At 46.8% G+C, this 26,597-nt stretch overlaps 1 protein-coding gene across 2 annotated transcripts in view; it reads left to right on the top strand.

Annotated features, from left to right (window-relative positions):
• Positions 1-1,338: 1,338 nt before the first annotated feature.
• The window catches only part of SUCLG2 (succinate-CoA ligase GDP-forming subunit beta), a 257,605-nt gene continuing 232,346 nt past the window's right edge, over positions 1,339-26,597 (top strand). The window contains exon 1 of one of the 2 annotated variants that reach the window (XM_080676555.1): positions 1,339-1,452. In XM_080676555.1, coding sequence (XP_080532681.1) covers positions 1,375-1,452 — 78 coding nt within the window. In that variant the 5' untranslated portion in view covers positions 1,339-1,374. Of the gene's footprint in view, positions 1,453-1,853; positions 2,073-26,597 lie in introns of those variants that run through there. The other variant, XM_080676556.1, reaches the window with a different exon arrangement.

Genomic DNA, 26,597 nt, shown 5'->3' on the forward strand with positions numbered 1-26,597 from the left:
TAAAAAGCAGTTTATAGTGGGCAGTCCTGTCCTAGGCCAGTATCTTCCCTGACAAAGATCAACTATGATCTTTAGTGAGCCTATTGTCTTTTTGCATCTAAAATAACATACCTGAGGAATATCAGGGTAACTTGCAACGTCCCTTTTTTTCCGGACCCCTCAGGGCACAACTAATGGCACCAGGGCCAATTCCCTCATTGTTATCATGTTAATCATTGATTGTTAACTATCCTGTACCCATCTGTGTAAAACAAGTATGTGTCTATCATTTTAGTTTTTATCCAATCCCAGAGGTTTCCCTGCTTTGCTTTCTCACGCCTCTTTAATCCATCACCAGTGGAGTTCACGTGACCCACTTATGTCTCCTCCTTTGATTGTGATGTCTAAAACAAGGTGAAAAACCGCCATTCTCCAGAGCACTATCTCAATACCTTGAGGTTCTGCTTCCTGGCAGTTTGGCTCAAATAAACTCACAAAAATTCTTTACAGGTTTGAATATACAGTATATATATATATATATATATATATATATATATATATATATATATATAATTTATTTACGTTAACATGTACCTACTGGAAAGGTTGCTATGTTGACTGAATTAGTTCATATTTGTAAAGTGCTTGACAGGCACTGAACGTATTTGCCACAATAATTTTTATTACACATCAGTGTTCAGAGTTTGTAAACTCCAAATATCTGTCTGCTCTTGAGATGTGACGGCAAGGCTTCGAATCCTTCAATAGTTTAGCATTAATCATCCGTTAAAGATAAAGAAAAAAGCTTGCTAATGTGTAGAGGGTTTCCAACAACCTCATCAGATCCACGTGCTCCCCTTATTCCTTCAAGTCTCAGCTCAAATGTCGCCAGGCCAGGCTCAGTGACCCAGGAGTTGACCAGAGGTCAATGGGATATGGTGTCAGCCGTGGGCAGGTCCTTGGAGCCCTCACTGAAGCGAGTAGCAGTCCCTTGTCCACAGGTCCCCAGGGACGATAGAAGCCCCATGGTCGCAGGGCTGGGGGGGAAATCTGCATTTGCTCAAAACTGCATCCTCGTAGCACAGCGCGAAGGCCACCCGCCTCTAAAGCGGCTTTAGGCATTGGGGCCAGGGGTGGGGGACCACGGCCTCCGCTGGCATAGGAGGGGCGCCAGGGCTCACCCACCGGATCGCTCCTGGAACCCCGCGCGGGGCACGTGGCAGGGGCGGGGCGGGGCCTTGCCGAGTGGGGAGGGACAAAGGGGGACGGCGGGCCCGCCTCCCGCCTCCCGCCTCCCGCCTCCCCACACCACCTCCCGCCTCCGGGCCTCCCAGCCTCCCCGCCTCCCGCCTCCCGGCCTCCCCGCCTCCGGCCCCACTCCCCATTCCTGCTAAGATGGCGTCCCCGGCGGCTGCGCGGGCGCTTCTGCGAGACCTGGCGCTCCGGCCCCGGCTCCTGGCGGCCAGGTCGCAGGTGAGCGGGGGCGCTGGCGGGCGCCTGCTGCCGGGTCCCCTCCTCCTGTCCCGGGTGCGCGGCGCGCGGTGCTTCGTCCGGGGCGCACGAGGGACCCGCACCTACTACGCGGCGCGGGCCGGGGCCGAGAGGGATGGTTGCCCGGGGTCCCAGCCTGTGAGCCGCCCGGCTGTCCCACGGCGCTGGCAGCTCCCGAGCTGCGGCGGAGGCGCCCGCCCGGTGCCGAGCGCTCCCTGCAAGTTGAGGAAAAGTTCCTCCCGCCGGGTTTGGAGCCTGAGGCTTGATCCGCTTTCCAGTTCAGCTCCTGAAGAGTCCCTACTCCTGAGCGCGTGGGAGAGGCCACGTGGGAACTCGCCTGCAAACCACCCCAGCCTAACTTTGCGCAGGCTGCCCGCTTTTGCAGGCTTGGGGGCGCCGAGCTGGCGAGAAACTCAGTAAAAATCAGTTCTGTCACTAAAACACATCAGAGCATCGGCCCTGTCCACTTTTCCTTGTTCATGGGGAATGAAAGCCCTAGAGGGCCTGGGGGTGCTGAATAGCGGCGGCTGGAACTTGGCGTCCTGTGGCGTTTACTTCTGCAAATGGCCAGATTGCAGGAATCAGGAGGCCCTTGGGGAGAGGTAGGAGTTGGTGAGGAGGCTTGGAGGAGTGCCCTCGACTTCTCTCCCTATCTCTTCCCTCCTTTACAGAAAGGACAGTGCGGGGCTGAGCCACAGCAGGGCCACTTCCTTGTCCATTTTCCCACTTTTAAGTGATGAGAAGCAAAATGGCACCCGTGCAGTTTTAACTAGGACATGCATAGTATAGTTTTTAAGAAAATTTAAAGATAGCTACTAATGATTTTTTGTTACTTTAAGCTTTGTCTAATTATGACATCTGCGAAGTTTTTTTCTTTCATTTTCTGACTTCTCATTTCTCTCTTTTTGTTAATGTAAATTTAAAAGGTGCTAATACTTATTACTGTGATATCCTTACTAGGCACTTGACAATATGGTGGGATAGCTGAAGGTGCAGTGGTTTTGTCTAATTAAAATCACTAATAACTGGGAATATGGAGTGAGGAGAATACCTCCAGGTGATCAAGTCCTATTTATTATTTAGGTGTGACAGAAAACAAGAGCTGTGGTGCTAACTGTGAGTGTAGGCCTGACTTGATAAGAAACTGGGGCCTAGGGCAGTGGTCGGCAAACTCATTAGTCAAACAGAGCGGCAAACTGCGCTCGCAAGCCGCAGTTTGTTGACGACTGGCCTAGGGCATGAACACTCAAGCAAAGGAAGTAATCGTACAGAGAAACACAAGTGTTTAGCTGACATGTAGGGCTTCTTGCTTGCCTAACCAAGAAATGGGAGCCTGAACACAACCCTTGAGAACCTGGCTGGGGAGAGCTACCCCTGGTTTGGCAAGAAGACTAGGTAAACATCTCCAATCTCTTAATTCCAGCTGGTAACCTTGATTTACACACTTGTGGATGACTTGTTATCGTGTAAACAGAAGACTTAGCAGATGAGAATACAGTGCACTCTTGATTTTGTGGACCTCGATTTAACGGACTTTAGATTTAACAAACAAAATTTCTGGTCCGTATGTCGAATGTGAAAATTAACACTGTTACTTTTAAAATGCTTTTAACCAAGATTTGCTTATAATTAAATTAACAGGGTTTTTTTGTTATTAATTCACTGTTTAACATTTTAGCAAATAGGCCATATGTTGGGAAAAACACTAGTAATTTCACCTTCATAAATAAATATTAAATATCTACAACTATAGTCTACACTAGAGGCCTGGTGCACGAAATTCATGCACGGGGGTGTGTGTCCCTCAGCCCAGCCTGCACCCTCTCCAATTTGGGACCCCTCAAAGGATGTCTGACTGCCCTGTGGGATCGGGCCTAAACGGGCAGTCGGACATCCCTCTCACAATCCAGGACTGCTGGCTCCCAACTGCTCACCTGCCTGCCTTCCTGATTGCCCCGAACCACCTATGCCTGTCAGCCTGATTACCCCCTAACCACTCCCCTGCCAGCCTGATTGATGCCTAACTGCTCCCCTGCCAGCCTGTTTTCCCCTAACTGCCCTCCCCTGCAGGCCTGGTCACCCCTAAGTGCCCTCCCCTGTAGGCCTGGTCACCCCTAAGTGCCCTCCCCTGCAGGCCTTGTCCCTCCCAACTGCCCTCGCCTGCTGGCCATCTTGTGGTGGCCATCTTGTGTCCACATGGGGGCAGGATCTTTCACCACATGGGGGCAGCCATCTTGTGTGTTGGAGTGATGGTCAATCTGCATATTACTCTTTTATTAGATAGGATAGAGGCCTGGTGCATGGGTGGGGGCCAGCTGGTTTGCCCTGAAGGGTGTCCCGGATCAGGGTGGGGGTTCCCTTGGGGCATGGGGTGGCCTGGGTGAGGGGCCTGTGGTGGTTTGCAGGCCGGCCATGCCCCCTGGCGACCCAAGTGGAGGCCCTGGGATCTGGGGTTTCTTTATCTTCTACAATTGAAACTTTGTAGCCTGGAGTGGAGCCAAGCTTTCTGCTTGCTCCATGGCGGCAGCCATTTCTATTGGGATTTATGTATCTTCTATAATTGAAACTTTGTAGCCTTAAGCAAGGCCTGGGCTGGCCAGGGTGTGCGGAAAGCTTGGCTTCCTCCATCGCCGGGGTCAACCCTAGCCTCCTGCTCTTTCCAGCTCCGTGGCTGCCGCCATTTCTGTTTGGGTTTATGTATCTTCTATCATTGAAACTTTGTAGCCTTGAGTGGAGGCCTAGGCCGGCAAGGGCAGGCAGAATGCTTGGCTTCCTCCATTGCCGGGGAAACCCAAGCCTCCCTCTTGCTCTCTGTGGCCGTAGCCATCTTGGTTGGGTTTATTTGAACGTTCACTCCTGATTGGCTTGTGGGCGTGGCTTGTGGCTGTAGCAGAGTGATGGTTAATTTGCATATTACTTTTTTATTAGATAGGATATTTAAATCCAGGAGCCCATGGGCATGTGCTGTAATTGGTTCTGTTGTTGGGTGGTGTGACTTGGTGAATGTATGCATTTACTAGACCTATTCAGTATATATTTAAAATTACAGTAGAAAACTTCTGTGAAATTTAACTTTTCATATGTACTTAATTTTAATTACACAAATGTGTCTACGTAAGCAAAAACAGGTAAACTAAGTAATTTGTCAATTTTTAACATACACATTCAGAAAAGCCTACTTTATTATATAACTGACTTATGTATGATAGTCTGCATACCAGTAGTAACTATATTACATCCATCTCACTAGCACTGCTACACAGTTTTATTTTCTTTATAAACATCTTGGAATTGGGGGCCCTCCCCCCAAAAAATTGATGAGTATCGCTTGTGACTTGTAAGGAACTCTTCACATTCTTGGATACTTCATTTTTTTTTTCTTTAAATCTTCACCTGAGGACATGGCGAGAGAGAGAGAGAGAGGAGAAACATCGATGGGCTGCCTTCCATACACTCCCTGACTGGGGATCAAACCCAGGTATGTGCCGTGGCCGGGAATTGAACCAGCAGCCTTTCCGTGCATAGGACTACACTTAACCAACTTGGCTACTCCAGCTGGGCTTGGATGCTTCTTAGTTCTCCTCCATCTAAGTCTTCTGGGATGTGTGCCTACCCATTATGTACAATTGAACATCACCCACTTTTCCACAAAACTTAAGAATCCTCACCAGGTATCTCAGAAATCTGTTACCACTCTTGGCTCAGACCCATTTTGTACCAGGCCTTGTGCAAAACTGTTGGGTATACAGAGATAAAAGAACTAGTGTCTGCTTTGAGAAGTAACTGTAACCCATAGTATGACACTTCATCTAGCCCCTCCCCATAGTTAAATTTAGCATTTGACACATTTTCCTAATGCTAATGCCATTGAAAATTTTTATTTCCTTTACTGGCTTTACTGTTTTGATTTTTGATTGATGTTATGTCCTTTAGCCATTTCTTATTTTACATATAGTTTTGTACTTGGCCTGTAGGTAGAACAGGACTGTTCCAGGTGCTGAGATTTGGGCGTGGTGACCAAGGCAGGCAGAGCCCTCGGCCACATACTTTATTTTAATGGGAGTGGGGAATGGCTAGACCAGTGGTTGGCAAACTGCGGCTCGCGAGCCACTTGCGGCTCTTTGACTCCTTGAGTGTGGCTCTTCCACAAAATACCACGGCCTGGGCGAGTCTATTTTGAAGAAGCGGCGTTAGGAGAAGTTAAAGTTTAAAAAATTTGGCTCTCAAAAGACATTTCAATCGTTGTACTGTTGATATTTGGCTCTGTTGACTAATGCGTTTGCCGACCACTGGGCTAGACCATACATACATAAATAATAATGATGGCTTCAGCCAATGACAAATGCTATGAAGAAAACAAAATGGTCACGGGATCGAGAAGGAATATCTTAGCCAGTAGGGTGGTATAGATTAGATGATTAAGGAAACCAATTTGATGAGGTAGTTTTCTGGTTTTGGTTTAATTTTTTTATTGCAATATAATACACATACTAAATATCTATAATAATAGAAGTGTAATATGCTAATTAGACTGGACGTCCTTCTGGATGACCTTCTGGACGAAGCCAGGGCTGTGAGGGCCGAGTTGGCTGCCACGGTGGGCGGGGGCCGAGGAAGAGGAGGCCGTGGCGGCAGGGACCAGCCCCTTGCACGAATTTCATGCATCGGGCCTCTAGTATGTTATAAATGAACAGCTCAGTGAGTTCACAGACTGAACATGCCCAGGTAACCAAATCCAGATCAAGAAAAGAATCATTTAGCAGTAACTCAGGGAACCCCCTGTGTTCTTTCCTTTCACTACTTTCCCCCTAAAAAGGGTGACTACTCCCCTAACTTATACCAACCATACACTTGTTTTGTTCCTTTTTTACTTAATGTAAGTGGAATTCTATAACATGCACTCACATAACTCAACATTACGTTTACGAGATCCTCGCGCTGACTTTTTGACATTTGAGCTGAGACTGAGTAATGAAGGTAGCCAGCCAGGTGAAACTGGGGAAGAGTGCATTAGGCAGAGAAGACAGCAATGTGAAGGCCCTGGGGTGGGAATGAGCCAGCATGTCCAGGCAGTTAGAGGGGAAGATGGCAGTACAGGTAGTTCTCTGAGAGGTCAGCAGGGGTCAGGCCTTGTGGAGACTTGTAGGGTCTGATAAGGTGTTTTTAAGAGCTTAGAGTGGCTTAGTGACTTGCCCAAAGCTGTTTAGTTAGTGAACCACAGCTGGGTCTGAATCCCAGTGCTGGCTGCCCATCAGCAGGCATGCTCCTGACTGCTGTGCACTCTATTTGGATCCAGCTAGGCTGGCTTTGAAACTTTTTAGGGCAAAGTTTAGATCTACATGGTTAGGCATCTTCTCACAGACCCAAATTCTGGCAGATAGACCCTGAATAGTCCAAATAGTCAGCCAGAACAGGGCACTGTGGTACAAGGCAGCGTAATACAGCAGGCACAGCTATGGCATGAGATGCACCTGCTCCGTCGCTCACGGTTTAGCGGACATCTTGGTGAGGGTGCTGCGTTTAGATGGTTAATTGTGATTCTGAATGTGGTCTTGTTGCCTCTGGTACAGCTGGGTGAAGTCCGCAGAGCTGTTCTGTCAGAGGACCGGAGAGAGGCATTGTGGGAAACTCCCGCCAGGCCCCAGCCTTGGAGTCCTTGTTTTATGCTTCTCCACAGAGCCCAGAGCTTCTGTCCGGAACTGGGAGAGAGGTGTATGTTGTTGAAGGAAACTTTAAACTTCAGAATGGGTGGCTGCAGCTTCTCTGTCTGCCCTTCACGGAAGTGGGCGGTGGAGGTTGATGTGTGTCAGTCTTTAGAGGGAAGGACTAAAGGTCATGTGCAAGTTCTTATCAGCTAAACGAGGCTGTGGAGCCACACTGAGGTTGTGACTTCACCTGTACCTGCCTTCTTGCCTAGAAAAGAAAGATGTGACTTTTTTTTTTTTTTCAGAAATAAAGTACAGCTATGATTGCTGCTGTTAGAAAAGAAAACCTGTCTCAGATAATGTAGACGCTCAGCTATTAACCTGTGTGGGGAAGTCCTCGAAGGCATAGCTCCTGGGTCAGATTGGTTTTGTTTCCTGTAAATGAAACATTCTGTTATGGTGGGTGGTGGCGCTCACAGGCCCACAGGAGGGAGAACTTTGCTGCCCTTGTACCCTGGCCCAGTTCTGCCGGCACAGTGCCCAGAAAGTCACTGAAATACCTTGTATTTTGGGGAGGGAAAGAAATTGCATAAGTAACCTCAGATCATTCGTCCTTCAACTCTTTTTACTACTCAATCTGGAGTTGTCAGTTGATACATTGCTTTCTTTTATTTGATGGGAAAGTTTTGTCTGAAGAACTTAAGAGATGTGTACATGTTTGAGCAAATGATAAAATCAGTACACTAATGAAATTTTAGGAGATAATACCAGGAGTTAGTCTGGTGAAGAAGGTGAGGCGGGAGGCATTCCAGACAGAGTGGACTGCGCGCGTAGGCAGAGGAGAGAGAACAGGGGAGCTAGAGGGGCCTTTGCCGACGGTTTGCTCTGGACAGTGCAGGTGAGTAACAACGTGAGGGACCATCCAGGTAACTTAGGCGAGTGAGGGAGGAAGGGGCCGTAGGAAGTCCAGTTGTGAAAGGGCTTTCATAATAATTACAGGAGTATTCATTTCCTCTGCGACAGGCTGTGCAGAACTATTCCTGCACATTGTTTCTTAACCCTTACAGCATTAATGCAGGAGGGATTGTACTGCTTTCACGTTGCAGGTCAGGGAACAGAGGCACAAGGGGCTCACATAGCCACTCGCTTAAAATCACAGTGCAGCCGAAACCGGTTTGGCTCAGTGGATAGAGCGTCGGCCTGCGGATTGAAGGGTCCCAGGTTCAATTCCGGTCAAGGGCACATACCTTGGTTGCGGGCACATCCCCAGTAGGAGGTGTGCAGGAGACAGCTGATTGATGTTTCTCTCTCATCGATGTTTCTAACTCTCTATCCCTCTCCCTTCCTCTCTGTAAAATATCAATAAAATATATTAAAAAAAAAATGACAGTGCAGCTAGTCACCTGCCTTTGCTGATAAGCCACTTCTGCTATTAAAGCATTAAGCTAGATTGCCAAAGGATCCTGTTTGGGCTGACATTTTGTTACACAATGCTTACCTTTCCCCTCCCTTCGCCCCGAGTGCTGGGTTTGTGCTGACTCAGGTGTTGTGCTATCACCACTGAGCAGCTGTCCACCACAGGCCCTTGCTCGACTCTCCCCTTCCCTGGCTTTGGGGTCTGGGAAACAGTAACAGAGGAGAAAAGGGAATGAGTTCTATGTTCAAATAGAACCAAGTTCAAATTCTGGTTCTTGCTCTGCAAATTATTGAACTTGATAAAACCTCAATTAGCTTTCCTCTGAAAGGGCATAATTCTCACAGATGGTCACGAAGATTAAGTCAGATGATGTATATGACATTTGGCATTATGGTTAGATGGTGGGCTCATTGATGATTTCTCGCAGTGGATTTGAAGCTAAATTTGCATTTTTAAAAGGTTTATTAAACTAGAATAATTTTCATTTCCCAAATGGATAAACAGTTATTGTTGCTGCCATATCAGGGTTAGGCATTGGCTTGGTGTTTCTGTTTTATTTCATTTGATCCTGGCAACAACCATGTGAGACAGAGGTGATTATTCTCAGTTTACACCCGGGGAACCTGAGGTGTAGAGAGTTCAAGTCCTGGGGCTGAGAGGGGATTGGTGACAAAGCCGTCACCAGCGAAGCTGCCCCTGATGCCCTCCCTGCGGGACACTGTTCCACAGATGGCGCCAAGGTCTGATGAGGCTCAGGGTGGCAGCGGGGAGGGCCACGGGGGCAGGCAGCTCAGTTGCACCATCCTTGCTGTTGCTCATTCCAGAAACGTTTGCACATCCTGGTGTTGACTTAGTAGCCACGGCTCTGGACCTCATGTGCGTCAAAGATTTGAGGTGGGGGGACATGTGAAGAACAAACTAATCACAACCTGTCCCAAAGGGCTCTGGTACATGCCCTTCACTGCCTGCCCAGCACGAAGGTGGCTTCAGGGTTGCAGGAACGCGGGAGGAATTTGAACTTGCATTGTTCTGCAGGGTAGACTTGGTAATGGTAACGGAGGGTGGTGTTTCCCGGTGGCCTGAGCTCAGACCCTGATCAGCATGCTGATTATGTGGCCAGCTGTGTCCCTTTTCTAGAAATTATTCCAAATGAATAGCACTTAGGCATTAGTCATGAATAGAAGATTTCTAATGTTCACCTTTAAAATTTATTATTATTTTAGAAATTGGAAGGATTTGGCGTAAAGTTGAATTGATATTGGAGACATGGCAAAACACAAGAATAAGCCTGTAAGCTTTCCACACGTGCTTGTCCCATTTCCATTCCTGGGCTGTCTTGTCCCACGCCTGTGACTCCAGGGCACTGGGGAGCCTCGGGGCTGCCATGTGGGGTTTGAGGTGGGGGACCAGTGAGACAGGAGGCTGGAGACATAAGCAGGGGCAAAATTCTGTGAATCTGGAAATGGAGTTAGGGTTTGTTCTGAGGGCAGTGGGGAGCCATTGAAGGGTTTTAGATGTTGGGATGTCCAGGGCAGTTTTGTGCGTTAGGGTATCTTTCTGCATGTTGCTCATTGGGTTGGAGGAATGACAGAATGGAGATCATTTGGGGGACTCCCAGCGACTCAGTGCCATGAGTAATTATGCCAGCACTAGAAGCCTCGGGGGGCGGGGGGCTCCCTCAGCCTGGCCTGTGCCCTCTCGCAGTCCAGGACCCCTCAGGGGATGTATGCCTACTGGCTTAGGCCCACTCCCCGCAGCAGTCGGACATCCCTAGTGCTGCTGCGGAGGACGGAGAGGATCCTGCCACCACCGCTGCACTCGCCAGCCGTGAGCCCACCTACCGGCTGAGTGGCGCTCCCCCTGTGGGAGCATACTGACCACCAGGAGGCAGCTCCTGCATTGAGCATCTGCCCCCTGGTTGTTAGTGAGTGTCATAGCGACTGGTCATTCCACCGTTTGGTCGATTTGCATATTAGCCTTTTATTATATAGGACAGTGGTTGGCAAACCGCGGCTCTGTGAGCCACATGCGGCTCTTTGGCCCTTCAGTGTGGCTCTTCCACAAAATACCACGTGAGGGCGCACACGTACAGTGCTATTGAAACTTCGTGGCCCATGCGCAGAAGTCGGTTTTCGGCTCTCAAAAGAAATTTCAATCGTTGTACTGTTGATATTTGGCTCTGTTGACTAATGAGTTTGCCGACCACTGATATAGGATAATAGGCTGTAAGCAGGACTTCAGCCAGGTTGCCTGCATTCAGATTTTGCCTTCGACCCTGATTACCTTTGTGTTCTTTAACACTTAACATTTTATTACAAGACTCACTTTCTTCTTTGTTTTCTGATTCATTTATAGTTTTATTTTATTTTTTATTGAATTTATTGAGGTGACATTGGTTAATACAATAGGTTTCAGGTGTACATTTCTATAATACATCATCTAAGACTCCCTTTCTTTCTCACATTTCAGTATCTCTGAAAACTGGATGTCATAGATTGGTTGACAGTTTTTTCCCTCCAGTGGTACATAAAATGGGAGATGATGGGGGCTTGAACTAAAATTAGGGTGACTATATATTTTATTGCCAAATTGGGATACTTTTGAGTGTGAGCTTGAGCACTGTGAATAATTTCACTGGGACAACAGGTGTAACAAGACTGTCCCTGAAAACAGGTTTATAGTCGCTGAACTAAAATGCACTCAGTGGTGGTGATGGGATAGGAGAAAGATCGGCGCTGTTAAGGGGATGCCCTGGACAAGACCCCTGATTTCCCTGCTGGGTCCCCATTGCTGGCTTCTGCCCTTTGCCATATAGCAGAAAGGTAATGAAGGCTATGTACTGTCCCTGAGCGAGAGGGTGTGAGACCTTGGACTTGCCTCCAGGGCGGGAAAAAAGTTTATTGAAAGCAACTCATATTAGAACTCAAGACCAGTCTTCCTTGATGCTGGCTTCTCTGTGCTTTTCTGTTCCATTCACTGGCCGCTTACTCATGTTAACATCTCTTTGTAACTTCTGCCTGCCTATGACTTGTCCATTCCCATGCCCCCTCCAGCCCCTGCCCCGCACACATCATCCAGCTTCTGTCTCAGAAAGTTACAGTTCTAGTAACAAGAAAATCTCCCCGGTCTGTCTCATCCTTTTGCACCCAGGTTCGGGTTGCTGGTCGGCTGAAAGTTGGGCTGGTTTTGCATGAGGTAGCCACCTCTGTGCCCCCACTGGTGGCTGGGGTGGGAGGTTGTGGGGATGAGCAGCATGGTGACCCCGAGGATCAGGGCTCTGAGTGCAGGGCGGCCAGTTCCATTTAGAACACCGTTGTGTTTCTGTGCTTCATGACCTGCTGCTAACCTGTCTTCTCTTCAAGGTCACATGTTCATGTTGCTTTGCTTCCTTTTGTACATTCCCACATTTCTGAAGATTCTCTTACTACCTGTTTTGGTTGGCGCTGGACTAATGTACCAGAGCTTAAGGTGATGGCAGATGGCCTTTTAGACCATTTTCTTTGGGTCACAATGAAAAGTAATTAATTATTGGGGATTAATTAATTCTCAGGAGAGAATTATTAAGTGGGAAAGTGGGGTGTCATGGGAAGTCATCTATTCCGTACAAGTAGCCAAGTCAGTGTTCCCAAGACAAATGTAGACAACAGACTCCCCACAGGCCGGGACATTTCCTCCGCTTCGCTGGGAACCGTGGTCAGGGGTTCGTGCTCCTCCATTTTGTGCTTCCCAACGAGGCTTTGTTTGGGCCACTTGGCACCATGCAGTAAGGAGCTGGCTGTGCAGGGCTGCTGGCTCCTCCATGAGTCCCGGGAGAGTCAGCGGGGACAACAGGGCAGTCAGGTCCATGTCACTCACACCATGAGTAGGAGGACTTTGTATCGTATCCGTAAAACTGAAGCACATTTGGGAGTAAAAGGGAGCATTGTTAATTATTCCAGGATGATGGGCTTAACCAGGACTGGAACCACATTGTCTGGGCTCAGATCTGGCTTTCAGCACTTAATAGATTTGTGATTTTGTGAAAATTACTTATGTGCTTTCTTGTGAGACATACTCTTTTCTTTTTCATATTTCAATATCATGTCATAGGTTGATTGGCAGTGGCATGTTAAAGAGCTGGCGAGACATGCTGCGTGTGTCATGATGCTTTCCGTTTTGTTTGATCTGGTTTATGGTGAGGCTTTTGTGAGTGTATAAAACTGGTCTTCTAACTGCACCTTTTGTGGACAAAAAGGGGTTCTGTAGTAAATCATGAATTCCCAACTGGACAGGTCATGGTGGGCAGTCACTCCCAGGCCGGTACCTTCTATAGTGGGCGCTTTTAAGCCAGCCCCATCCATTGTTCTTGTGCATCTAGGTTAACATGCCTTTAAAATGCCAGGAGTGATCCCCCCAAAGGCATAACCACCCTTAGGAGAGCACCTAGTCTTACTGTCGTGTAGTCCAATCCGCCCCACCTTGCTTTCTCCCTCCTTCATGTAATCTTTCCTAAGTCCCCTCATTAATTTCAAATGCATACTGTAAACTGCAGGCTGATTCTCCAGAGCATTTGACGTCTTGCTTCCCAGCAAGTTGTCAGTTTGGCCTAAATAAACTTTAAAAATTCTTTACATTTCACTCCTTTTATGAGTGAAAGGTCATAGTCTGACAACCCTGTATGCTGAGGGGCTATTTCACATTGTCTAAACGACTGATAGAAACCCTCATGTAGCAGTTTGCAAAACTAAACCATCAAGTTAAATGAATGGCATTTCAAATTGCAGAAGCATCTGGACTTTTAGATGGATTTAGTGCCCTGCCCATCTTTGTGCCCTTGCATCACCTGGGATGCGCCTGCCTGTCAGGTGGTGGTGGCCCTTTGTGCTCTACACCAGGTCAGCCTAATGAAGGCTGATGACAGGAAGCTAGGGGAATGGTAGGCCTCTGAAATCAGGGGGAGGGGAGCCCTGGGGAGGTGTTGGTTGCAGTTGTGTAGGGTAGACTGTGGCAATCTCAGGCCAAGGATGTCACTGAGCAGTACTTCACTTGAGCTTAGCCGAAAGGCCGAGAAGTGAACGTGAAAATGAACAAATAAACTTGGCTTAAAATCCCCCCCCCCCCCCCCCCCCCGCACAGGTTTGCATGTTTCTTACATCAACAGTGTTTTTTATAAAATATAATTTAATGTGGGGGAAACTTATAGAGTTAAACTTTCCATTTGATGGTCCAAGTGCATATGGCATTTCATTTCTCCTAATGATGATCAGTGTATCAGTAATGTTGTATTGCTAGTAATCCATGAGTTACAGTACTCCTTTCTTAATGATATTTTCTTTTGTGTACAGGATGGATCATTTCCCCCAACATACTTCAGTCTTTCTTAATAGGTCAGAAGAGATTTCCTTTTCTGTGATTTTAAAGTTTTAAATAACATTGTTGTAATTTAAGTAAAACTAATTATAAATGCAAAGGAGTGTTTTTGTGATTGAATTTTGGGGTGTTGGGAAGTAGGAAAGGAACTGCTTTTTTTATTCAAAGTTTGGATGAGCAAATGTCCCTTAAGTCTCCAAAACCTTGTTTTTACCTCTCAAACTTCTAAAGTTACTAAAAATATGAATGCACATATTTTTCACTTAAAATTTTAGTTATTTCTTTTTTTTATTTTTGTACTCACCCAGGGCATACCTTTATTGATTTTAGAAAGATAGGAAGAGAGAGGAGAGCGAGTGGGAAACATCCATGTTCATTTGCCTCCTGCACATGTCCCGAACAGGGATCGAACCCACAACCTAAGTATGTGCCCTGACTTGGAATCGAACCCGTGACTTTCCAGTGTACGGGCAGATGCTTCAACCAACTGAGCTACCCAGCCAGGGCATATTATTTACTTTTTTATTGTGGTAAAATCCTATCTAATAAAGAGGGAATATGCTAATTGACCATTACGCCCTCACAAAGATGGCGACACACAGCCAATAAGGAGGGAATATGCTAATTGACTGCCACACCCTCAAAAATGGCAGCGCCCACAGCCACAAGATGGCGGCACCCAGTCCCCTCAGCCCCGCCAGCGCGCCTGCCTCTGGAGTCCCCCAGTCCCCTCAGCCCCCCAGCCGTCCAGGGCCAGTCCAAGGGACGACCAAATGACTGAACAAGCAGGCTGTGTGGGGAGACCAGGCCGGCGGGGGGGCCGTGAGAGGCGACCAGGCTGGCAGGGGGAGCAGTTTGGGCGACCAGGCCAGCAGGTGGGGGCAGTTAGGGGTGATCAGGCCGGCGGCAGGGGTTGGGGGGCAGTTAGGGGAGACCAGGCAGGCAGGCAGGTGAGCGATTAGGAGCCAGCAGTCCAGGATTGTGAGAGGGATGTCCGACTGCCAGTCTAGACCGGCAGTTGGACATCCCCTGAGGGGACCAGGATTGGTGAGGGTGCAGGCTGGGCTGAGGGGACCCCCCCCCCCACCTCGTGCACGAATTTCGTTCACTAGGCCTCTAATAAACATATAAAATTTATGATTTAACCATTTTTAAGTTTCCCTTTTTTGGCATTAAGTACTATTAATGTAAAAACATTCAAACCTGTAAAGAATTTTTGTGAGTTTATTTGAGCCAAACTGTGGACAATTGCCAGGAAGCAGGATCTCAATGGATTGGGATAATGCTCCAGAAAATGACGGTTTTTCATCTATTTTTATACATAGCAATCAAAGGAGGGGACCTAGATGGGTTACATGAAATCCTTTGGTGATGGATTAAGGAGGCAGGAGAAAGCAAAACGGGGAAACCTCTGGGATTGGATAAAAGTAAAATGATAGATACATACTGGTGGGTGCAGGATAGTTCACAGTCAACAATGAACATAATAACAATAACAATGAAGGAATTTGTGGTCTCTGTCCTGGTGCCCAGGCACATTAGGTTGTGCCCCAAGGGTCCGGAAAAAGGAAGTTACAGGTTACCCAGACATTTCAAGGGTATGTTATCATAGATGCAAAAAGATAGGCTCAGTTAAGGTAAAGGTTGACCTTGTCAGTGAAGATACCGGCCTAGGACGTAACTACCCACCACAACTCTTTTAGTTAAAGTTTAATTTCAGACCATCCTTTGTGGTTACTTTAGGTCTCTGAGTTTGCAAGACCACCATGCAGGCCTTCCCTGAGCTTGTCAGGTTAGCATATGGCCCCTTTCGTCCACAGTACATTTATATTGTGGTACTGTCACCACCACCATCTCCAGAACTTCTCCATCTTCCTTAACTGAAGCTTCATACCCATTAGACACTGTGGGAGCAGAAGACACTTTCCTCCACCCTCAAGGTTCTTCTGGCTGTTCTAATAGTCAAATAGACTTGAGACTGATTAGCAAGAGAAAATACATTTATTTTTATGGGGACCATGCATCTGTATGGGGACCTTGCATACATAAGAGTCAGAGACCATACATGCATGAGAGGTTCAGAGACAGAAAGGGAACATGGGTATATAAGACATCCTGAGCTAGGGCTGAGGTGAGGGGCCGTGGGGGCTCAAAGGGTCACTGCAGGATGATGAGAGCAGATGTTGAATTAATGGAAGTTTGCCCTGCCCTATGGATAGGTCAGAAGACTGATCCCTGATCATCTCTTAGGGGCAAGACTTGTAATTCAAATTCTTCTAGGAAGTTTCTCTTGAGCCTGAGGCTAAAATTGCCTTTAGCTCAAAACCACCCACATACCACAGAGGCACATCTTGAGGTGACTCATTCTGAACCCCCAAACAACTCCCCATTTCCCCTTGTCCCAGCCCTTGGAAACTGCCATTATACTCTCAGTCTGTGAATTTGACTACTCTAGCATCATACCACGTTTGACCTTTGTGACTGGCTTATTTCACTTAGCATAATGTCCTTAAGTTTCATCCATGTTGGAACACGTGTCAGAATTTCCTTCCTCCTTAAAGCTGGGTGATAGCGCTGTGTCTGTATGTCACACTTTATTCATCTATACATTGGTGGATACTTGGGTTGCTTCCGCCGTCTGGCGCTGGTGATTGATGCTGCTGTAAGCGTGGGTGTGCAATGAATAAAGTGTTATTGACCACTTGAGAAGAAGTGTCGTCTGCTATATTGTTTGGGCTACACTTTTCGTTTCCCATGACTGTTAAGAAATATCTTTACTGTTAGATTTTCATGTTCATTTATCTTTCCCGTGGATACTAGTATTTGTTAAATACACAAAGGCACACCATCAGGCAGAGTCGTGGGTGGGTAGGAGCTTGGGCTTGTGAGGCAGCTGCTGCCTTTGAGGAGCATCTGGTCTAGTCTGGAGACAGACGAGAAATAGGCAGCTACGGCAGGAGTGCTTGGTGTGAGGGGCTCCGGGCTCTCGGGAAAGCAGCTGTACAGTTTCTCTTGGACTCACCTACACTGCGAATGGTGTCTGTTTGGATACCCTGACATTGGGTACACGTAGAAGTAGACATTTGGCATTTATCAAGCCCGTTCAGTGGGCCAGGCCCGCTGCTGTGCACTTGAGGACGACCTCCTCAAGTCCTCATTGCCACCCTAGGAGGTCGACACTCCTGTTGTCCTCACTGCACCCATTTCAAAGAGGAGTAAGCCTTGGCTGAGAGACTTTAAACAACCTCCATGGTGATAACAGCTCACATCGGTCTATTCATTTGTGCTGTGGGTTGAATTGTGTCCCCTCCAAAATTCATGTTGAAGGCCCGACCCCTAGTACCTTAGAACGAGACCTGGTTTGGATATCGTCTTTACAGAGGGGATCACATTAAGGTGAGGGCCTTGGGATGGGCTCTCATCCAGTAGGACTGGTGTCCTGATGAAAAGGGCAGCCTTAGGCTCTGAAATGCAGGCAGAGAGAACACCATCCGAGCAGGAATGCAGAGCAGGGCCAGAGATTGCCACCACCTCCCGAAGCTAAGAGGTGCAAACAGGCTCTCCCTCGGCCTCCGAAGGCGCCCCCTGAGGACACTTGGCCTCAGACTCCAGCCTGCAGACTGAGACGGTGCATTTCCTTCCCCGTGCCTGACACAGGCACCTCTCAGACTCTGTGGTTCTGGGTCCAGACCACTGCAATAAAGCGATGTCACACAAAGTGAGTCACACGAAGCTTTGGGTTTCTCACTGCACATAAAACTTACATTTATACTATTCTGTAGTCTGTTAAGGGCAACATCCTTATGTCTAAAAAAGAATATACATATCTTTATTAAAAATGCTTTTTTGCATCATCAGAGCCTTCAGGGAGGCATAATCTTTTTGCTGGTTGAGGGTCTTGCCTTCAGTTTGTGAGAAACTCCGTACAGTGCAGTAAGATGCCGGCAGATGACATGGCTGGCCTAGGAAATGAGTACCGTGGCCTTAGCAGTGAGCCCTGTGCCAGCGCCAGGCTCATCTTGAGCTTCTCCCCCCTGGCACTTGGAACCTGAGCTTAGCCTCGAGATGCACGTCTTCTTTTGTGGCTGCTTGGAAGGCTAGCTCATGGGCCATGGTCCGTCTTGCTTTATGCATTATGGACTTGTTTTGAATCAGAACACTGTTCCCTACCACCTCATCCTCCAATGCTGGGGTTAGGAAGCTCTGACCATTTCTGAAAGTGGAGTCATTTTAAAGGAAGAAGAGTTGCAGTTGAGACAAATAGTCCAAGGATGTGGTACATGCTTTGATATCACTTCCCAAATAAGTGTTCTAGGAGTATTTTGAACAGTAGTAAGAAACCGAAATACATACAGAGCCTTGCTTATTCAAATGAGTAAGTTCTGGTACTTTTCATTTTACTTAAAAAACAACAACAAATACCTCATTATTATTATTATTATTATTTTTTTTACCTCACCCAGTTCTTAACCATTCTTTTTATTCAGAAAGCTCATTCAAGGTTAAACAAAAGAACTGCATTTTAAAACTTGTGTTTCATGCCTTTTAAAAAACAGTTATATAACTTAATCCATCTGATTTTATAATCAGAGCATAATACCAAGTGCTATTTTCTTCAGGAGTATAAAGTTGAAATTTAAGAATAATCAGCATGCAATCAAAAGCTGATTATAAATGAACAATAATGAACATAAAAAGTGAAATCAATTCTGAGGGTTATAATGAAAGAAAAAAGGAGTAATAGCAGCAGTTGAAAAGGAGTAATAAAAGTGCATAGTGGATGAAAATCAGCAGCAGTGTTCTGTGGAATTATGGGGAGACCAACTGAAAGTAAAAAACTATGTACTTGTGTAGATTTACTGCCCTGGGTGAAGGCTTCTGGGAAAAGTGGTAGTGGGTGTCAGGAATGAGCCCTCTCTGGTTTAGGTGCTGGCAGATGTCACAGAGATAAGAGAGGTTCAGTTGGGCATGTTTTTGGCCCACTGACACTGTGGCTTCAGGTAGGATTCTCGGTGTCCTCATTAAACTGGCTGTGTGTGTGAGCAGGGAGACCAAACGGTAATCCAGAGGAGAGATGAATGGGCTTGGACCAGAGTGCTGGGCACACACGAGAAGAGGTGGTCAGATTCTGGAAGCATTTTGTAAGGAGACTTATATTTCCTGATGGGCTGAATGTCAGGAAAGAGAAGGAGAGAGGATTCAAGAATGACTAATTGGCAAGATGGAGTTTGCTTGTCAATCTTACTCAACTCTGAAAAGTTTCCTAGGATGCTTTTTTTAAAGCATCTTCTTTAAAAGAAGTATAAATTCACAGGAAGTTGCAAAGATAGTATAGAGAGGCCTCCTAGTAGTTATCTTCTATATATATTAAACCCTAATTTGCAAATAGAACAAACGGCGGAACAAACAAACAACCAGCTGCTATGACGTGGGCTGACTATCGGGGGCACGCGTGGATCATGGTGGGCATTGGCAGCAGGCGGCAAAGTGTGGAACATGGTGGGCATTGGCCAGGGAGGGATGATGGAGCAGGTGAGCGGGGGTGCCAGACCAAGTCGGGGTGCCGGTTGCTGTCATCGGGGCAGGCCTCTGGTGGTTACTGAAAATTCTTTGCTCCCGTGTGCTGTGGTTCCACTGGGCGCTCACACCTGCTGCCAGTGCCGGCCCCATTCACACCCACGGCTAGTGCCGGAGGTGCCTGCTTGCACCTGCAGCTGGGGCCTGGCTCCGGCCCTGATTGCTTGAAACCTTCAGCGGGTGTGAACAGTGACTGCCAGCCCCAATCGCCCCCAAGGGCTTCTTCACCTCCTCCTGCTCCTGAGGGGTGATCGGGGCAGCAGCCGCCTCTCACACTCGTTGTTGGCACCGGCCCCACTCGCACCTGCTGCTGGTGCCGGCCCCAATCGCTCCACGCCATTAGCGGGTGCGAGTGGGGCCGGTGCCGTCAGCGCATGGGAGTGGCGGCAGTGGGAGCAGGGCTGCCGGCATTCAGGGGACTGGGGGCCATGGTGGGAGGGCCGGGTGGGGGTGCAGAGGATGGGCCAAGACCTGCCCACCGCAGCCTTGAGGCCCACAGTTCCTTTCAAGGTGCACGAATTCATGCACTGGGCCCCTAGTATCTTACATAATAAAAAATATACAATCAGAAGGGAATTGGATATTGACACAATGTGTGTGTGGTTCTTTGCCATTTGTCACGTGTAGAAGTTTTCCATCAGCCTAAAGCTCGCCCTTGTGCTAACTCTTTATGGTCACACCACTCCCTCCTTTACCATCCCTGACCTCTGCAACCCACCAATCTGTTCCCATCACTGGGATTTGTCATATGCTACATAAATGGAATTGTAGATCCTCTGACCTTTTGAGCTGGCTTTCTTCACTCAGCTTAAAGCCCTTGGTATCCATCCACATAGCACGTGTTGGTTGCATTTTATTGCTGAGCAGTATTTCATGGTATGGATGGACCACAATTTGTTTAACTCTTCACCTACTGAGGGACATTTTGTTTCCAGTGTTTGGCTATCTATACTAATAATAGAGGAATATGCAAATTGTCTGGGATGCTGTCGCAGTAACAGTAATGACCAAACAGCAGGCTGTGTGGGGCGACAAGGCCGGCAGGGGGGTCAGTGAGGGACGACCAAACGACTAAACAGCAGGCTGCGTGGGGCGACCAGGCCGGCAGGGGGTTAGTGAAGGACAACCAAATGGCTGAACAGCAGGCTGTGTGGGGCGACCAGGCTGGCAGGGGGAGGTAGCTGGGGGCAAGCAGGCTGGTAGGGGAGCAGTTGGGGGTGACCAGGCCAGCCGGGGGGGCATTTGGGGGCAACCAGCTTGGTGGGGTGGCAGTTGGGGGTGACTAGGCCAACAGGGGGGGCAGTTGGGGGCAACCAGGCCAGCGGGGGGCAGTTGGGGGTGACCAGCCTGGCAGGGGGGCAGTTGGGGGCAACCAGGCTGGCAGGCGGGGCAGTAAGGGGCGACCAGGCTAGTGGAGGGGGGGCAGTTAGGGGTGACCAGGCCGGCAGAGGGGGGCAGTATGGGGTGACCAGGCTGGCAGGGGGGCAGTTAGGGGCGACCAGGCCGGCAGCTAGAGGTGGTTAGGTGTGATCAGGCTGGCGGGGGCAGGGGGGGGCAGTTATGGGTGATCAGGCAGGCAGGAAGGTGAGCAGTTAGGAGCCAGCGGTCCCGGATTGTGAGAGGGATGTCTGACTGCCGGTTTAGGCCCCCGGCAGTCAGACATCCCGAGGGGTCCTGGATTGGAGAGGATGCAGGCTGGGCTGAGGGGACCCTCTCTTCCCCATGCATGAATTTCATGCACCGGGCCTCTAGTTACAATAAAATGCTGTGAACAACCATGTACAAGTTTTGTGTAAATAAATTTTTGTTCTCTGGCTAAATGCTCAGGAATGTAATTGCCAGGTCATAGTTCCAGTGCATGTTTTGTTTTTAAAGAAACTGCCAAACTGTTTTTTCAGAATGGCAGTTTCATTTTTCATTCCCACCAGCCATGTATGAGGGATCCAGTTTTTTACATCTTTGTCAGCATTTGGTATTCTCAGTATTTTAAATTTTAACTGTCCTACTATCTCAATGTAGTCTTAATTTGCATTTCCCTAGTGGCTGGTGATGTGGAGCATGTTTTTTATGTGCTACTTGCCACCCGCATATCCTCTTTATTGAACTCTCTCTTCATTTCTTTTGCCCATTTTTTAATCGGATTGTCTTGTTTTTCGAAGTTCTTTATTCTAGGAACCAGTCCTTTCTCAGGTATATGGTTTGCAGATATTTTCTCCCAATGTATGGCTTGTCTTTTTATCCTTTGAACACATTTTCACAGAGCAAGTTTTAAATTTCAATGAAATCCAATTTATCCATTGTTTTTCTTTGATGGACCATGCTTTTGCTGTGTCATTTCTAAGAAATCTTCACGAAGCCCTACATCAACAAGATTTTCTCCTGTTATCTTCTGAAAGTTGTTACAGTTTTACATGGAACTCTATGATCCATTTTGTTAATTTTTATGTAAGGTGTGAGGATTAGGTTGAGGTTTATTTTTTTTTGCCTAGGGATAGTCAGTTGCTCCAGCACCATTTGTTGGAAAGCTATCCTTCCTGCATTGAATTAATTTTGTTTGGATAACTTTTAATTTTATTCTGATGGAATCTGGAATTTTGGAATTGTTAGGCGTCTTTGACAAGCAACTTACATGACAATGCACCTGAATTGCAGAGAAGTTCCCATGGGAGCCCAGTGCTGCTGCCTTGGTCAAAGCTGGTCTTGAACCTTTGTCCCTCACTCCCCTTCCAGAGCACTTACAACTTCTGAGTCCAGTGACATCAGTGCATTTGGGTCTTTGGATATATTTTGTTTTTGATGTAAACTCAGAAGTCTTTTTGTCTCTGTATGGCATCCCTGGTTTTTAAGCTTTTCTGAATTAAGAACCGTTTGAGATTCTGGAATGAGATATTGAACATTTGGCTTAATATTCCCATGGACCCTGGGCCAATAACCCTACTGAGCTTGTCTATCCATCTGCATTAAAAAGGTATTGCTCTCAAAACTTAGTATGTTGGTGAAATCAGTGTATGCATTTTCTCTTTAGAAGCTTTCTTCCTGCGGTTTGAAGTATAAGGGAACACGGAACCTGGAGAATGTTTCCATCGGTCATAGCCTCGTAGCGTTTATATCATGTTGATCAGATACAATTGCTGAACTGGCTTCAGGTGATTGATAACTGGTTGGTTTATCTCAGCTTCCTTTCTGTGGTTTCTTAGCAAAATAATTGATAAAAGCTTTTCTTTGACTCTTTAAAGAATCTCAAAAATAGATTGTAATTCTTTTTTATCAGTGGTTTATAGGATCTTAGGACTGTAAGCAACTTTGGAAATGATTTAGTCCCAACACACAAGCCAGGGCCATTTTTTGGGGGGAGGCGGTAATGAATTCTCCAAACCTATAGATAATTTTTATGAGTTTATTTGAGCCAAACTGACAATAATTGCCATGAGGCAAAAACTCAACGGATTGAGAAAATGCTCTGGAGCAGCGGTCGCCAACCCGTGGTCCGTCCAAAAGGTTGGCAACCGTTGCTCTGTAGAATGGCAGTTTTGCACTTTATTTGATGCATTCTAATCAAAGGAGCAGAAGTAAGGAGGTTACATGAACTCCATTGGTGGTAGATTAGGGGGCTGCAGAAAGCAAAGTGGGGAATTCTCTGGGATTGGATAAAAAGTGAAACAGAGAAACACGTGCTTCTTTTACATGGGTGGGTACAGGATAGATCATAATTCAGTTCCCAGCACACGGAGATGGTGTGCGGGAAGAGGTGACGGTGAGGGCTCTGTGGTCTCCGCTCTCGCAGGAACAAGGGGGACCGCCGGGAGAGGAAATTAGCTGACATTCCAAGGCCTGTTATCTTGGATGCAGAAAGGCAACAGCAGCTCAGTTAGCTAAAGAGTGACCTTTGTCAGGGAGGCTACAGGCCTGGGACGTGACTACCGGCCATGCCTCACTTTTGGTTCGGAAGTTTTATGTCAGACCACCCCGTGTGCTTACTGTAGGTCTCTGAGTTTGTGAGGCCGCCATGTGGGCCGCCCAGGAGCTGTCAGGTTTAGGGTGTGGCCCCTTTTTTATCCACACGGGGAATGAAAACCTTTTTTATGGTCACCAGGAACAGAAATCAGTGTGTGTGTTTTTTTACCTTTGTGTATGGCTGTTATATGGAATCAAACTGGTGTATTAGAGACTTTGTTCTCATTCAGCTTTAGTAGCAAATATTGCAACTGAGACTGTGAAGCAGTATATATAGTTTGGTGGTTAAAAACCCAAGCCCAGGCCTGGGGGATGGAGAAAATAGGGAGAGGTTAGGAAAGAGGCACAAACTTCCTGTTTCTTTTTTCTTTTTCTTTTTTTAATCCTCACCCGAGGATATTTTTTCCATTGATTTTTAAAGAGAGTGAAAGAGAAAGGGAAAGACAGAGAGAAATATCGATGTGAGAGAAACAAATAGATTGGTTGCCTCCTACATGAGCCCTGACCAGGGCCTGGGCTGGGGAGGAGTCTGCAACCGAGGTACGTGCCCTTGACCAGAATTGAACCCAGGACTCTTGAGTCCACAGGCAGATGCTCTATCCACTGAGCCAAACCGGCTAGGGTCAAACTTTCAGTTTTAAAATGAATAAGTTCTGAGGATCTGTTTATAACATGTGAGTATAGTTGATAATACTGTGTTGTGTAATTGAACTTTTCTAAGAGAGAACTTAAATGTTCTCATCAAAGAAAGGGGGAACATGTGAGTACATGGAGATGGATGTGTTAATTAACCTGAGGGGGGAACCCTTCACAGTGTGTATGTATACCAAATCATCACGAACACTGAAGTATCTTACAATTTTGTCAGTTAGACCTCTGGAGCTGGGGGCAAATAGTAACTAAATTAATAGAAAGGCAAACAAAATAAAACAAAAACAAAATACAGGCTCCTTAAGGCAGACTCCTGAGTTCTGATCCTGGCCCTTGGTCAGGGAACTTAAATGAACTCCCAGAATTTAATTTTCCTCAATGTCAGCTGTGCTGGGCATACAATAAGTCTCAATAAATGATGGGGATGGTATCAGTAGTATTAGCAACCCAGGCATGTGCCCTGACCTGGGAATCCAACCAGCCACCTCCTGGTGCATGGGGCGACACTCAACCACTGAGCCACACTGGCAGGCTGAACATCTCCTGACATATTGTACCTGTGGGCATCCTGGAGGGTGGGTGGTGTGGTGTGCTTTCTTAAAATAGCAAACTAAATAACATGGTAAATGCCACACAGCTTAGCAGTTTGGAAAGTCAGAGTTCATTCTGAGACACTCTCTGGGCCTCATTCTCTTTTCTCCCCCTGCCTGTGGCCTCCCGTGTCTGTGCCGCACTCAGCGGCGAGGTCCCTGCAGAGCCTGGGCTTGGATGTCCTTGTGCTGCAGGTACCTCACCCTGATAACTCGCCTTGTTGTCTTCGCAATTTAGCCCAAAGGCAGGAGTGATGTTTTGTGTGTTTCCCAATGTCATCTCTCCCTGCAGTGGCTGAGTCTCTGTCATCTTTGACTCTCCAGCATCTGGCTCATGAAGGGTCTGTGGACTACATATGTCCAATCACTTGGTGAACAGAGCTTACAATTAATTGAAGGCAAGGAGTTTTCTGCTTTTGATGAATAATTAGTAACTTTCAATTATCCGGGAGAAAGTTTGGGTATCTGGATGGCATCATTGGAACTTGAAAAGTTGAGAGAATAGTTTTCTTTCTAGTTTAATAAAAAAAATGCCCACGAGCCCTGGCTGGTTGCTCAGTGGTTAGAGCATTGGCTTGCTGACCAAAGGGTCATAGGTTCAATTCCTGGTCAAGGGCACGTACCTTTGTTGCAGGTTCAATCCCTGGCCCCCATTGGGGTGCGTGCCTGAGACCATCAATCAATGTGTCTCTCTTAAGTCAATGTTTCTCTCTCTCCCCTACTCCTCCCTCCCTTCCACTCTGTCTAAAAATCCATGGAAAATGTATCTTCGGACAACGATTAAAAAAAAAGTACATAATAAAAATGCCCATGAATAACTGATAAAAATTTAATTGCGAGAATAATTGGATATTGCTTCCAGCCATTTCCCCCCACATGTGAAAATCCAATCTCTTAGCCCTTTTACCTGAGGATCTTTTTAATCAGCATGATGTGGAATAGATTGAAGAGAAGAAAGGAAGAGTTGGTGGTTTAATATCTGTTTTTAATTTTCAGTGATGGGGAGGTCATTGGCACTTCTTTTTCTACATTATTTATAGTTATTAGCATGCTTTTCAGTGCATTAGACTTTATTGTACTAAATGGCAATATTGCTCATAAGCCTAGGCATAGTTGGAAAAGCTTGTGTTTCTAATGTAAGGTCAGCTGCACAGAAGATAGAATATTTGAATACTTCTTTTCTGGTGGTTGTTCTAATCCTAGCTTCGTGTTTAGCTTCCAGACTTCACCTGGTGGCTATAGATATTTGGTGGTCATTTATTTTGTGGTATGAAATGAAGGAATAGAAGACTCAATAAGATAAGAAACTATTTGAGGGAGATAGCAAAGCCAAAAATCTGGTCTTTTCTAAAATATTCATTTGGGTATGGAAGCTGTTTCAGAGAAAGACTTTTGATTAAAAAAATCCTTACTTTGTCATTATCTGGATATTTTATGCTTCTTTATGGTCCAACAAGTCCGGCTTTTCTATCTCTAGTCTGTTCACGGAGTTTTCTCAAAATAGGATGTTATCTGGCTTGACAGGTGGAACTTAGCTATATACTGAAACGTCAGTCTGCCTATAATTTGAGAATATATATATATATATATACTAGTGACCTGGTGCACGAAATTCATGCACATTAAAAGGGAATTAATTAGAGGAAATAATTTAATATTGCTATTTGCCCTTTCTCTATAATGGAAGTGTCAGAGATGAAAGAAAATCAGTAAACTGTATATGAAAACCTTCCTCTTGTCAGAGTCTGGGGCTCACCACGGGACCCAGAGTCAAGTCCCCGCCCACCCACATGCACCTCAAAATCACATGAGACCCAGACCTGGCCACCCCACCCCCCCCTGATTGGGCTAGATCCAGACTTGGCCAGTCCCACCCTTGTCAAGCCCTGCTGGGCAGGGGGTTGTAGCCTCAGGTCCCCTGGCTTGGCACCAGGATGGGGGGTG

This window comes from Plecotus auritus, assembly GCF_963455305.1.
Source record: "Plecotus auritus genome assembly, chromosome: 6".
Classification (NCBI taxonomy): Eukaryota; Metazoa; Chordata; class Mammalia; order Chiroptera; family Vespertilionidae; genus Plecotus; species Plecotus auritus.